The 13,947-nt window shown below is 38.8% G+C and overlaps 1 protein-coding gene across 1 annotated transcript in view; it reads left to right on the top strand.

Moving 5' to 3' along the window:
- Positions 1–13,126, top strand: part of LOC129109001 (semaphorin-4B-like) — a 16,896-nt gene extending 3,770 nt beyond the window's left edge. Inside the window, exons 2-14 of the mRNA XM_054620904.1 lie at positions 3,267–3,427; positions 3,684–3,746; positions 4,230–4,328; positions 4,985–5,081; positions 5,271–5,393; positions 6,136–6,263; positions 6,347–6,528; positions 7,035–7,173; positions 8,136–8,316; positions 8,406–8,521; positions 9,717–9,880; positions 10,061–10,131; positions 10,579–13,126. Coding sequence (XP_054476879.1) covers positions 3,267–3,427; positions 3,684–3,746; positions 4,230–4,328; positions 4,985–5,081; positions 5,271–5,393; positions 6,136–6,263; positions 6,347–6,528; positions 7,035–7,173; positions 8,136–8,316; positions 8,406–8,521; positions 9,717–9,880; positions 10,061–10,131; positions 10,579–11,321 — 2,267 coding nt within the window. The 3' untranslated portion in view covers positions 11,322–13,126. The remainder of the gene's footprint in view (positions 1–3,266; positions 3,428–3,683; positions 3,747–4,229; positions 4,329–4,984; positions 5,082–5,270; positions 5,394–6,135; positions 6,264–6,346; positions 6,529–7,034; positions 7,174–8,135; positions 8,317–8,405; positions 8,522–9,716; positions 9,881–10,060; positions 10,132–10,578) is intronic.
- Positions 13,127–13,947: the final 821 nt, after the last annotated feature.

The following is a 13,947-nucleotide window of genomic DNA, read 5'->3' as shown; positions in this document are numbered from 1 at the left end:
CATAATTTTATTCTAATGTTTTTTGTTATTCTTCTGTTTTAATCTTTAATGAAACTCTGGCACAAAAAATAACTTCAGGATTGAAAAAGTTCTATTTCATGTTATCTTAAGTACCAAAAGTAAAAGTACTCATTATGCAGAATAATTTATATAAAAACTTTGTGTTATAGTTATTCTTGCATTAATGTGTTAAAAGTGGAGCTCATTTTAACGACTTTATATTCTGCTGGTAGTTTAATCAATAATAAATCATCATCATTTATTACTTGATTATATTTTAATAATCTGAGTCTGTAAAGTACAATGTAAAAAGTACAATGTTTACAAACAACAATGTGATGGAGTGGTAGTATAAAGTGTGAGAAAATAAAAAATACTCATGTATAAGTACATCATAATTGTACTAAAGCTTCCTAGTGGAGGTTGAACTCTGGCAGTAAACCGTCCGGAGCTTTTACTCTTCTTATGAAACTGAGCTCAAAGGTCGCCGTCCTCCATCACTTCCCGTTGCAACGCCTTCATGTAGATGAGCGGAATTCAGAGTGAAAGTCCTCTTTGATATGTTGCCATCAGTGCCAGAATAAAGAGAATAAAAAAACCCACCACAACTACTGTCTGTCTGAGTCATCACCGTGGTAACAGATATTCATTCATTCATTGCTGAAGTGAAACTGGTGAAGAGAAGTGACTCCAGCCACACGACCTCAGACTGACCAATCAGATCTGGATATCAGTCGGCATGTTTGGATGTCGGGATAACACCTGAGTTTCATTATTGATGTCAAATAGATTATTTTTTACAAACTTAAAAAATTCTAACTGTTTTTTGTTAGTTGGGTGTTCTGAATCTGAGCAACAGAATGTGTGGAGTTCCCCAAGGCTCAATCCTCGGTCCTCTTCTATTTAACATTTACATGCTACGTCGTTATGCAGACGACAATCCAATTTACCTTCTTCTGTCACCTAGCGACTACAGTCCCTTAGATTCTCTCTGAAAGAACATTAAACTTAACCCTTTATTTCAAGGAAACATATTTATTAAACATATATTTGGTTCAGAAACACTCAGTTCAGAGATTTGCAGAAACGTACAATGCCAAAAACAATTCTGGCCACTAGGTTGCACATGTATAACTCCGCCCCTTTACATTCCTAAAGGCCCCTCTATCAACTCTGGTCTGTTAAATGTTAGGTCCTTCTCTAATAAGACATTTGTTCTAAACAACTTCATTTTTTCCAAAAGATGAAATTATTTTTTCTTAACTTAAACCTGCCTGAAGGACGAACATTGTAGTCAGATACTGTTTTAACCCCGAGGCTAAGTGGCCGCTGTGGTTTTTAAAAGTTCTCTTCTTTCTGTTCAAACATTTACCAGCTTTGATGCTCTCGTGTTTCTGATCAGCAGCGTCGACGATGTTGCTTTGTCATTTACCGTCCACCAAAACCTCACAGTGACCTTTTATCTCTGCTTCTATCGCTGCTGCTGCTGTCGTCCAGTATGATTAAGTGATTTTAATGTTAATGTAGATGAAGCAATGTATGCCATACCATTGACCTAGTTCGCTCTAGAAGCTGCCAAATCGGTTTCTAAAAACCAGTTCATCTGCCCGAATAAATGATAACATCTGTGAAAAGAGAATGAAGACCAGCAGAGCGAATGTGGTACAAACTGTTTGTCCACTATAATCAAATAAATGACTTGATGCGCTCCCTGAATCAAAAGATTAAGGAGGCACAAACTGCTTTCTTCAGTATTCTCATCACCACAAACAAACACAAGGTTTTAATGTTAAATCTAATTCAATTCTGCAGAAAGACTACTCAATAAGACTTGTATCACTCTTAAATGGCCCGGTTCTGATGTCACCTAACTTAAATTTAGGATTAATTGAAGATCCTTCTTATCTACAAGGCTTTGAATAGTCTCAGACTGTTTCCTGTGAGACAGGTCAAAGTCACAGCTGGAGACATTTATCTATCTTTTTCTCTCAGGGGGTTTGAGTCACGGACTCTATTCTGACCTGTGATGCTTCTAGTTGTCATGTTTTTATTGTGCTATTTTCTTCCGTTGAAATGCTTGTCTGGTTCTCATCACTTTTTATTCTTTTGTAAAGCACTTTGGAAACATTTTAAAAGGTGCTCTATGAACACATTTGAACTTATTCTTTACATATCTCCATCTGTAGATCTTTCTCCAGCTGTTTGTCAGAATCGTTTTCTTCACACAGCCTTGTGTCTATGAGCTTCTTTATCTTAAAGGCTTCTCGTTGATCTACTGAGGCTGGACTCAGTATATATGTCACTAACTAACTCATGTAAAATGTAAAACAATGTAGGATGTGAACATTTCCCATGAAAATGTGTAAAATACAGATTCGCCCTTCAGACTGTGAGAATACGACTGTCTACTGTGACGTTGTTTATTTCTGCTTGTGTTCTTATTTTTAACTCTTGTCTCTGTTCAGATTCTGTGATCAGATACAGAGTTTAACTGCAGCTCTGAACCACATCCTCTCCAGACCTGAATCCACTTAGTCAGCCTCAGAAACAGGAAGTCTCTCTGCCGTCAGCTCAGTGCAGAAGCAGCCGTTGTGTCCTTGGTGTTAATATTTACTTCTCAACACCTCTTCTAGTCTCTATGTGGTTTACACTTATAACCAGGTTTCTGTAAAGACCCCTTCTGTGTAAACTCATAGGTGAGAAAAACCACAAAACATTCTGTTTCAATATGTGGTGCATGATGGGACGGCTGGGGACTCGTGAGACCACCGACAAACAGCAACCCTGACTTTATCGTTGAAGAACCAACAGTATTTGTTTGGAAACCTGCAAGATTTCAGTTTCATGATCTAAGTGCTGCCTCTTAAAACAAATGAATAAAATAGATTATATATTAAATAAAAAATTTTAAAAATGTGGAATATGAAATAAAGAAACAAAAACATAAACTGTGCTGTGTTCAGGTATAAACAGGTAGTCAGGTAGTAAAAGTATTATGAAGGACAACATTACATTGTGAGATATTTAATATTATACTATATTTATAGGCTCAATCCTCGGTCCTCTTCTATTTAATATTTACATGCTTCAATCAGAGCAATTTATACCAAACAATAACATCTACTATCACAATTATGCAGATGACACCCATATTTACCTTCTCTGTCCCAACGTGACTGCAGTCCCATAGATTCTCACTGAGAGCTCACTATTCTTCTGCACAGAACTTGCATGTTACTATTTAAAATACTTTTATTTGTGTCTAGACTCTCCAGACAGACCTCTGGTCCGCTTCAGCCCCCCCGACCTCCACAACACAACCACGCTGTTGCTAAGCGACGATGGATCCACCCTGTACGTAGGAGCGCAGGACGCCGTCCTCTCATTGGACGTCAGTCAGAGTGACGTCATCAGGCTGAAGAAGAAGGTGAGCTTGAGTTAACACTACCCAAACTCCCATCATGCTTTGACTTATTTATATATGAAGTCCTTTATTAAGTCTGTCTGTCTGTCTGTCTGTCTGTCTGTCTGTCTGTCTGTCTGTCTGTCTGTCTGTCTGTCTGTCTGTCTGTCTGTCTCTCTGTCTGTCTGTCTGTCTGTCTGTCTGTCTGTCTGTCTGTCTGTCTGTCTGTCTGTCTGTCTGTCTGTCTGTCTGTCTGTCTGTCTGTCTGTCTGTGGTCCAGGTGGAGTGGCGTCCATCCCAGAGTGAAATAAACGACTGTGAAAATAAAGGAAAGGACGCAATGGTAATTATGAACACACCTCCATCCTCATTGATTTATTCAATTATTTTTAGCTCCGTCTCATCTGGTGGGAAGGTTTTCTTCTCTGTCAAATGCTGCAATGCTAAGCTAAATGTTGTTGTTATGAGCTTAAAGGTCTCAGTATATTTTAAATGCATGTGTGAAAGTGACATAAGTGGTTATTATAACCTGCCTGCATTCACACCTCCACATACAACTTGGTTTTGAGATACAGCCAGAGGAGTCGCCCCCTGATGGACAGTAGAGAGAATGCAGCTTTAACACATTGAAGCTTTGACGTCACGTTAAGAACCAGAGGTTGACGTCTGAACGCAGCAGAAAAAAGTTCAAAAAACATAATTTAACAATAAAAATCTGTAAGTTTTCATCACCTGTCTGTCTGTCTGTCTGTCTGTCTGTCTGTCTGTCTGTCTGTCTGTCTGTCTGTCTGTCTGTCTGTCTGTCTGTCTGTCTGTCTGTCTGCAGGTCGACTGTCCGAACTTTGTGAGTGTTTTGCAGATGATGAACTCCACCCATCTCTACGTCTGTGGCAGCTTCGCCTTCAGCCCCCATGATGCCTTCATCGTACGTCAACAGAAACTTCTACTTCTTTACATGTTTGATTCTGGTTGATTCACACCAGGGGTGGAGAATAACTACTGCACTGAAAAACACATTTGATGTATTTGTACTTTAGTTGAGTATTTCCACTTCATTCTATCTTTTATTTCTACTCCACTACTTTTATGCGACAGATTCAGATTTAAAATAAAAACATATGATCAATTCATAAAACACAGAACATTGTTAAAGATTAATTGAGTGGTTTCAATAAAACAGTAAAATTATTCAGATGTTTGATGTCACCTCTAAACTTCTGACATGGTTAAAACTATAAACTATAAACTGTGTACTCTATAGAAAGTAGTTAAATACTGATTATGCATTGATGCATCTGAATAAAATATTTAATAATGTCCTTTATAATAATATATCAGTCACATAAGTAAAGCAAGTACTTTTTCTCTGATAATTAGTAATTAGTCATTTTACTTTGATATTTGATGTTTGTAGCTGATAATATTTTTGTGTTTAAACTGAATATACATATACAATATACATACTGCTGTGTTTGTACTTTAACTTCATTAAAAGGTCTGAATACTTGATTAACACCCAACAAAACAATGCAGCTCAAGTCTAAATAAAGTGAATTGTTCTGTTTGTTTGGTCTCCTTCAGGACGCAGAAAGCTTCTCGATGGTTCAACAGGGCGATGCTCGAGCTAAAGTTCGTTGTCCGCACAGCCCCGTCCAGAAGAACACGGCCATCAGCGTCGGTCAGTCGTCCTCTGGTCACATGACCAGTCTATCACTGACGTAGTTATAATGATGGTCAAGCTAAAACAAGAGATGCATGAATGTTGTTTTACTGAATCAAATGTTAAACTTCAGTTCACATGTTGCTGAACTGGAGTTGAGGTTCTCGGTCACATGTTCTAAAGCGGGTTCTGTTTCCCGGCGTGCAGACGGCGAGCTGTTCACCGCCACGACCACCGACTTCAGAGGAGTCAAGCCGCAGATTTCTCGACACTTCAGCAAAGATGGCCGCCAAGACGTCAGCCAGGACTCGTCTGTGGGTCTGCTGGAGGGTGAGTGAAGATTCATGAATTCATGGTCAGTCTACAGGAAACGAGTCGTTCACCTCAGACAGCATGTCGACAGTAAAATCAATTACCCAGAATCCTTTTAGTGTTTTGAACTGAATAAGCAGAAATAAGCAGAGAACAAAGTTTTGTGGTGAGTCACAAAGAGGAATAAGAAACGCTGCAGGAACTGAATACAAGAGTGAAGTATGAAGAATGAAGCAAGGCATCGACACTGGCAGGGTTGATGGTTCAAATCCCAGGATAAAAGTTCAACCACAGAAGTCGTGTTTCCCTTCAACTACACCAGAATAAACTAGTGTAGTTTGGTCAGAACTTAGTTAGGTTGGTGGGTCTGATGTTTTGTTTGGTGGCTACTGTTGAAAGAAAGCTGATATTTAAAGGTCATAAAAACTTCAAACCCATTTCAATCACCTCACATACTTTCTAGTGAACAGACCGTGTTTCCTTTTTTCTGCCTCAATGATTCATTTCCTCTTTGTCTCAAAAACAAAAAATCCCTCTAAATGTGTCAAAGAGCTTCTCACTTCTGTCCATGTTTTACTGTTTTACTAGTTTCTTTATCAATAAAAGTCAGGTTATAAAAGCTGGTCGTCATTTATAAGCTGATGGTGAGCATTTAAAAACACAGTAATTATTCCATCGTTCACTCTCAGATCTCCGTTACCGAGATTCAGCCCTCGTGGCACAGCACCCTCAGTCTCTGTCTACACTTCCTGTTTTTCAGAGCCAACGTTTGTCAGCTCGTCCTCCGACCCGTCAGAGAGGAAGCTCTACTTCTTCTTTAGTGAAGTTGGGAAAGAGTTCCGCTTCGTGGACGAGCTGCGGATCGCCCGAGTGGCCCAAGTGTGCAAGGTGACAGTCGACGCAGATCAAGATGATGATATTTAAAGTAGAATTTAAAGTAACAGTGTTGTTCTCTCTGTGCTGCTTTCCAGGACGACGTAGGTGGACAGAGGACTCTGCAGAATAAGTGGACGTCCTTTGCCAAAGCCCCTCTGCTCTGTCAGTTTCCCAAACAGCTTCCCTTCAATGTTCTCCAGGATATGTTCACCCTCCAGCCACCAGAGGGCAGCAACGCTTCAGACACGCTGTTCTACGGCATCTTCACGTCTCAGTGGTAGGAGGACAAACCAAGCCTTCATAAAAAGACATGCTAACACACTTTTTAGGGAGATTGTAAAACCTCTCCAACCTGAACAAGTTTGTTCTGGTAAATTCTAGAACAGATGACACACCGTCTGTCCTCCATCAGGAGATGGCCACGCCTTAACTACCCTTTAGTCCGTGCACTACAGATCATTTAAATCGAGCCCAAAGGGTTTTTGACCGAACTGAAAACAAGTGGAACAAGAAGGACCATGTTAGAGCTCAGAACATTTCACTGTGTTAACAAAAGTGGAATATAATTAGATTATCCGCCCTGTATCGATGCACATTTAATGGCTTCTTGTCTCTAGTTCCATTAACATCGGGCCCTTGGCTCTTAAGTAGTAATCCTGTTGAAAGACAACAAACCCAACCAAACACAGAACCTCCTTGACGGAGGAATAACCAAAGTTACCACGTTGGAGATATTTCAGCAGCTGTCCTCTCACTAATATATTTGTTTATGGTCTGGTTCAGGTCCTCGAGTCCAGAATCTGCCGTATGCGTCTTCAAGCTGCAGGACATCAGGGAGGTGTTCGCTGGAAGCTACAGGACCTTCGACATGGACACCCACCAGTTGAGTTCAATGCTGGAAAAACACTCCTACCTGGGACAGGTAAGGTCACGCTCAGAAGATATTCAGACATGTTGTACCAATGGAGATTTAGTTTACGTTTGGTAACATGGTAGCCATTGTTCCTTGTTGTTTTATATTTTATTTAATTGGTTTAAGTTTTAGAAAAAGAAAAAAGAAAAAAACACAAATCAGAGACAACTACACACCAACAGACAGACAAAACAATAAAAAGGTGCCAGAGTAGTGAATAATATCCAAGTATCCATGTAGACTGAAAAGATCTGCACACTGTCACATCTATTAGTAAATGTAATAAATATGTTATAGTGTATTCAAATATAATATGCTGACATGTAACGTTTGAGTTTTTGTCATTTTTGTTTCAACCAAACTGACAATAGTAGTTTTTTCTGTTTCTGCCCCCTGGTGGTCACATTTAGCTTCAGACTGTCTAATCTAAATTAAATTTAAGACTGCATACCGACATAATCAACCACATGCATATGGTTCAACACTGAGGTAACAAGCAGCATCCCAGCATGGTCTGCAAAAAATGATTCTACCGTACAACAAACCTGCATTGTCTTACGTTTAATGAGAAACATATTTTTTCCTGCTTTACCTTTCTTTTTGACATATCACAAATATGTCTCGTAGAAGTCATTGGCTCCATAGTTGTATGGGAATTTTGTAGGAGACAGACCTTAGTTACTACAACCTTTAACATTCTTAAGTGACTCATTAAAAATCCCTAAAACAAATCATTTCTTACATAAACCCCAACACATCGGCAGCATGATTTCCACCCACATATAACAGATGAAGTGTAAACAAGACCCTGAAAGATCTGTTATTATGCAACAAAGGATAACGGTGTCCCTCAGGGTTTGATTCTGGGCCCGGGTTTGTTCTCACTAATTTGAACTCTGTTTTTGTTTTATTTAAAATGTTTTTGACATTAGATGTTATTGTATGACTCTCCCTTCATGTTCTCCTGACAGTGTGGACTGGACAGCGCTTCAGATTCTGAATTAGCACAGGTGAAGAAGAGTTTCCTGACCAGCAACAGAGTCCGAGGCAATCCGATTATTGTGTCTTCAGGGCAGCAATACAGTCATGTGACTGCCATGAGGACGCAGGCAGCCAATGGCAAACAGTACACTGTCCTATTCCTTCTTACAGGTGAGACGTTGTACTAAACAGTACTGATGTGACACATGGAAAACTATATTCTGTATCAAAATTGTTCTTCATCTCTCTCTGATGTTCAGGGTCTGGATTCCTCCACAAAGTGGCTCTGTTGGATCGGGGTGCACAGGTCATTGAGGAGATTCAGGTCTTCACACAACATCAGCTGGTCAAAAGCATCATCATGTCCTCCTCCAAGGTAAACCTCACACCTTCATATATAGTACACCGACTGAGATATGGGGATACTTATGCTTCACTATGTAACCTGGGGTATTTATCCTTTAAATACTGTGTCTATAGTTGCATAGAACATTGTTAGCAATGTCAGAAGGGATAAAGATCCTTGATTTATCAGGCATTTAATTCACTGATTAACAAAAAAAACAATCTGATTAAGATAAAACACTGTGGAAGGGAAAGTGATTGGAAGAAAAACTAGAATAATAATACACAAAATTAAATAATAATATAAATAACATGCAAAATGAAGCTCTAATTGCTTTATTAAATAAACAATATGCTCATTTCAAGTGGCTTTGTTTGAACTTTTTGGCTCTGTCACCATAACATCAAACTAAACACACATCAATGTGATAATGTGCACCATACAGACAAAATAAATCCTTAAGAGATGCACAGTTTTGCTATTAAAAAAAATCTAATGAAGTGCAGGATAATAGTTGTATTGATTAATAGTGAAATGAGATGGACGACTGAAAAACATGGCTGAAACTCCTGAATTGTTAAAATCAACAAATCATCATTCTTAACGTACGAAAATGTAATTTATAAGGTTCATACATTTATATTTGGCAGTTGAGGGAAAAGAGAATAACAGTGATCTAAATCTAGCAGAAGAAGAAAATATGTAACCTTGTTAGAATAAAAAACATTACATTACAAGTCTAAAATCACTCTCCCATATTTCTTTGATTAAACACCTGATACTCGACTGCAGTTTCCATTTTTTTACTTTTGGTGTTCCAAAAGTAATCATTTGTTTTCTTGCACAGATATAAAACATTTATACTAATTCATCCACTGATATAAGAGACACAAAATAAGAACACTGAAATCAAAAGGAAATATACAACAGTGTGTCGTCTGCATAATGACGACTATTGAAATAGTTAACTCACATAACGTTTAAAACTTCGGGTATGTTGAAGAAAGGAAAAAACAGATACTTAGATACCCAATCACATAAACCGTCCTCCTGATGTGAAGGAAATGAAAAGATGATCTGAAGGCTTCTTTAGATGTAAAACATAAGGAGAGACTGTTTTGAGTGGACTAAACACTTTGAATGTGGATGACGACTGTTTGATTATTGTTACATATTATACATTGATATAACAGAGAACATGTCACGGTGTTTTCTGGTCCTGTAGGGAGTTCTTTATGTCGGGACATCGGAGGGCGTGACCGCTGTACCTGTGGCCCAGTGCTCCGTCTACAGAACCTGCAGCCAGTGTATTCTGGCCCGAGATCCTCTGTGTGGATGGAGCCGGACCGGCAGCGTCTGCACCAGCTTGGACGGACGTCACCAGAACGTGTACGTAAAAGATACCTTTAGTACTTCAGATTTAGGGCCGGAAGCCGTCCAGCAATGAGGATTAATTCAGGAAGCAGATGAGGAAGTCCAGAAATGCGTACAAGACCATCTGCATCTTCTCTATCACATTTTGTATGTGGTCTTATATAATAACTGACAAGCTGTCGGTTAACTCCTCAGGGCTCAAGACCTGGAGGACGGCAATGTGAGAGAACAATGTCGGGGAGAAACCAGGGCCGGACCGGTCACAGGTAACATCTTCCTCCGTAAACCTTGTTAAATCCAAAGACAAAGGCATCCACAGTCCTTTTTGGAGATTTTACTTTTAAGTCTTCTTATTTTCATATGTATTCCTTAAAGCTGTCAGTTATTATGTTCTATCTGGATGCCAGAAAAGTTTCTCTGCAGCCAATAAAAGAACCGTTAACATCTGGACATTGTCATTGGTTTGTTTCTTACACTTCGGCCCGGGTCAGTTAAGTTCGCCGATGTTGTAGCACCTCAGTGACTTATTGGAAAGCCCCTGTAGCGTGTTAGCATGCTAATATTAGCTTACTATCAGTAAACACAGAGTCCAGCTGATGCTGATGAAGGTCATCAGTTCTGCAGGTGAAATAACTGCTGAAACACGTGACATGTGCACGGCCCTGTTCTCTGCACCGCCTCTCACTTGTGTTCTAATATTTTGTGTCCGACAGAAATCAACGTTCCTTTGAACTTAGCAGTGAGGCTTCAGTGTGTGAAACCTTCCAACCTGGCCACCCTGACCTGGACCTCCCCGCGATTCAAAACCCTGTCAGAGGAACTCTTCATCCGGTCGGCCGAAGGTGGTCTGAGCTTCCTCGCCAATGCCAACACCTTCGGGAGCTACCGCTGCGAGGCGGAGGAGGACGGGTACAAGGAGGTAGTTGTGAGCTACGTTGTCCGGGGGGTCGCCTCGCCACGCGCCATCAGCCCCGCTACAAAGGCAGAGGAAAGCCACGCGACCAACGAGGACATCGACGGGTCCTACGAGGACATCGCAACCGAGGAACCGACGACTTCTATGAGACAACCGTCAGGAGACCCAGAGGACCAAGAAAAAGATCAGGAATTCACAACCAATTTAAAACATGACACAGACTCAGGATTGAAAAACAACTTAAAAGAAAAAGATCCTGTCCTCACCCCGACTTCAAGAACAGACAGCCAGTCCGGGAAGGAGACGCTGGAGGACGCTCGCGTTGAAGTGAAGAGTTACCACAGCGAGCTGGTTGCCGTTTCCTTCCTCCTGGCGGCCTGCGTCTTCGTCCTGATACTCGGAGGCCTCAACACGTGGCGCCAAAGGAAGACTGGCCTCAAAATGAGTCCTCTGGTCAGCCCAGAAGACGGCGGCAAAACTAACGAATCGATGGAGAGCGTTCCCTCTCTGAGCAGCCCGGAGGCAACGAACCAGAGCTGAAGGTGGTGAACAAGGTGAACGACTTCAGATGTTTCAGTAAGGTTTCATTAAAGGTATGAACTCAGTTTGAGTCTTTCATACTTTCTTTAAATTATAGTCAACATCTGTTTCTCCAAAAGATTCTTACCAGGTGATGTAGAAATGAAAGATTTAAAGATTTGAATTTGTAAACCGAGTTGTGACTGTTTTCCATCCATGTAACCGGCCGACTGCTATCTTTGTTTGGACTGGGAGTCACAACTTGGGTAATATGTAAAAAAAAATATTTTGACGGAGTGCAGTGAACTGAATATTTTTTACATTTAGATGTTTAGAGAAAGAGTCACAACAGTAGGAAGTGTTGTTAAACCACCTCGTTGGGTAGTTTCCACTGCGACGCGAGTGAAATGCTAAAGAGAGGAACCAATGAGGCTACAGAGATAGCTGTTTAGCCTAGCTTAGCACAAAGAGTGGAAACAGGAGGTAACTGCTAGCCTAGCTCCACCAAAAGTGAAAAAAAATACACTTTACATCAACTTAACAACAAAAGCATTTTCTAACCCTGTAATTATTGAAAATCATCAGTACGGTACCGACCTCCGTAGGTTTAAAATGCAGTTATTAACGAGACCATGTGATTACAATCTGGTTTGAGTTTTATCTGTACATTTTGTTGCAAATACCTCCAATATTTCCTCGTTTTCCTTCTTTTTTTATTTTGACCTCTATCTGTAAAGAGAGGAGAAGGATGGTTTGTTGTGTGATCAGGGACGTAAAACTAGTTTTCTAAGTTAGTTTGTTTCCTTTTTAAACTTAGAAACTAAACCTGAACTAGGAGATTTTATTTTTATTTTAACAGCATAATTTCTATTCCAACAAACTCTTTTAGAACACAGAACATCATAAATATGATTTGTCACCATGCTTAAACATTTTCTTTTTCTTTTTGTAAGAAGTTTTTCCTTAACATTTATTAACAGAGGCACAATACTGTAAATTATTAATCATTACATTGTTTATTCAGATTAATAAACTAATAACAAATAAACAACTATCTGATGCACACATGACAACAAACCGGTTCATGAAATACAGATCGGTGAATTAAATTAATATAAATCTTCTCTTCTGACTCTGGTCGAGATAAAGATAAACATATGTTTTATTATAAAATAATGTGAAACAGTTATGAAATGTATTATATTTTACTAAATGATCGTTTAATATTCTGTGTTTAAATTCAGGGATTTGTTTGTATGACTTGTCTGCTGTTGGTTTCTGTTTTTACTCATCGCTGTGTGACTGAATGTGAACAGAACGAGACGTGAAACCGTCTGAATGTAAGGAGTTAGAACCTGACTGTTTATATTTTTAAGAATTTAATCATTAGAGCTCATATTTTTTTTCTGTTTAATTGCCTTCACATTGTCACTTCTTGTGTCTCAAATTAAAACTATAAATTGAGAACATGTTAAATATTTATTGCTTTCATTTATTTAGTCTCAATAACTGGTAACGTTGTTCTCATAAATGGATTCATCATCATTTCTCTTTTATTATCCCGGCCTTAAATGTGATTTTATTTTAATTAATGACGATCATTTCAAAGAAGTGTTTATTTGTGTATTTTTATTTTCTTATAGAGTATTTATCTGTATTTTACTTTAATCACAAATATAGAAACTGCTGTTTTTCTTCTCCTTTAATGATCCTCAAACTGTGTTTTAGATATTTCTGTCTGAGCTCCTGATGTAATAAACGTTTCATATGAGAGGACATGCTGCCATCTGCTGGAAATAAATGTAATAAAGAATATACAAACCTACAACAGCAAAATATCAGTTTTTGGATGATTCTTTCCAGGTTCAAGTAACACCTCAACAACAACAACAGTGTCTGTGTTGTTTAATGTATAAAGCTGTATCTTAGATACATGTTAGTCATGATTGTGAGATACTAAGACTCTTTTTTGAGATACTAAGACTCTTTTTTATGATACTAAGACTCTTTTTTGAGATACTAAGACTCTTTTTTGAGATACTTTGAGATTCTCTCATTATTTCAACATGGTTTATAATGGGATATTTTATTTATCACACAGGAGGAAATGTGCTTCCTCAGTTAAAGTAAATAAAGAGAAATTTATTCAGATGTGGATTCCTGGAAATGATGATTCACATGCTGCCTTCAGGTGTTATCGGAGTAATCAACATCAAAACCCAGCTGTCCCACTCCAGACACAGACTAAGAAGGTTATGGATCAATAATTATAATAATGTTATGATATAAACTCAGGTGTGAGTATTCAGATTGTATTAAGTATGACAATAATTATCTACACACAATAATTCAGGATAAAAAGTAACATTTTCACTAAGGAAATGATTACTGATTGGATATCTCATCAACAGCTGATGTCTCTCTTGTTCAGTACATTACAAGTGTTTTTATGAATGCCTGTTGTTTTATACAGATGAAACAAAAGCCATCAAGGATACTTTTCTTTATATTTCCACTCGAAAGTTACTTTTTTGGCTGGTGTGTTAGATTTCCGAGTTTATGATGAGCCCCTGAACGCAGCATTATAAGGAAACAACAAGGAAGTTCCACGTTCTTCATAAAGATCCGAGCTCAGCTGAAGAACCAG

The sequence above is a fragment of the Anoplopoma fimbria genome, chromosome 20 (assembly GCF_027596085.1).
Source record: "Anoplopoma fimbria isolate UVic2021 breed Golden Eagle Sablefish chromosome 20, Afim_UVic_2022, whole genome shotgun sequence".
NCBI classification, from domain to species: Eukaryota; Metazoa; Chordata; class Actinopteri; order Perciformes; family Anoplopomatidae; genus Anoplopoma; species Anoplopoma fimbria.
The sequence above is the reverse complement of the archived record's forward strand: the minus strand, read 5'-3'. Positions and strand labels throughout refer to the sequence as shown.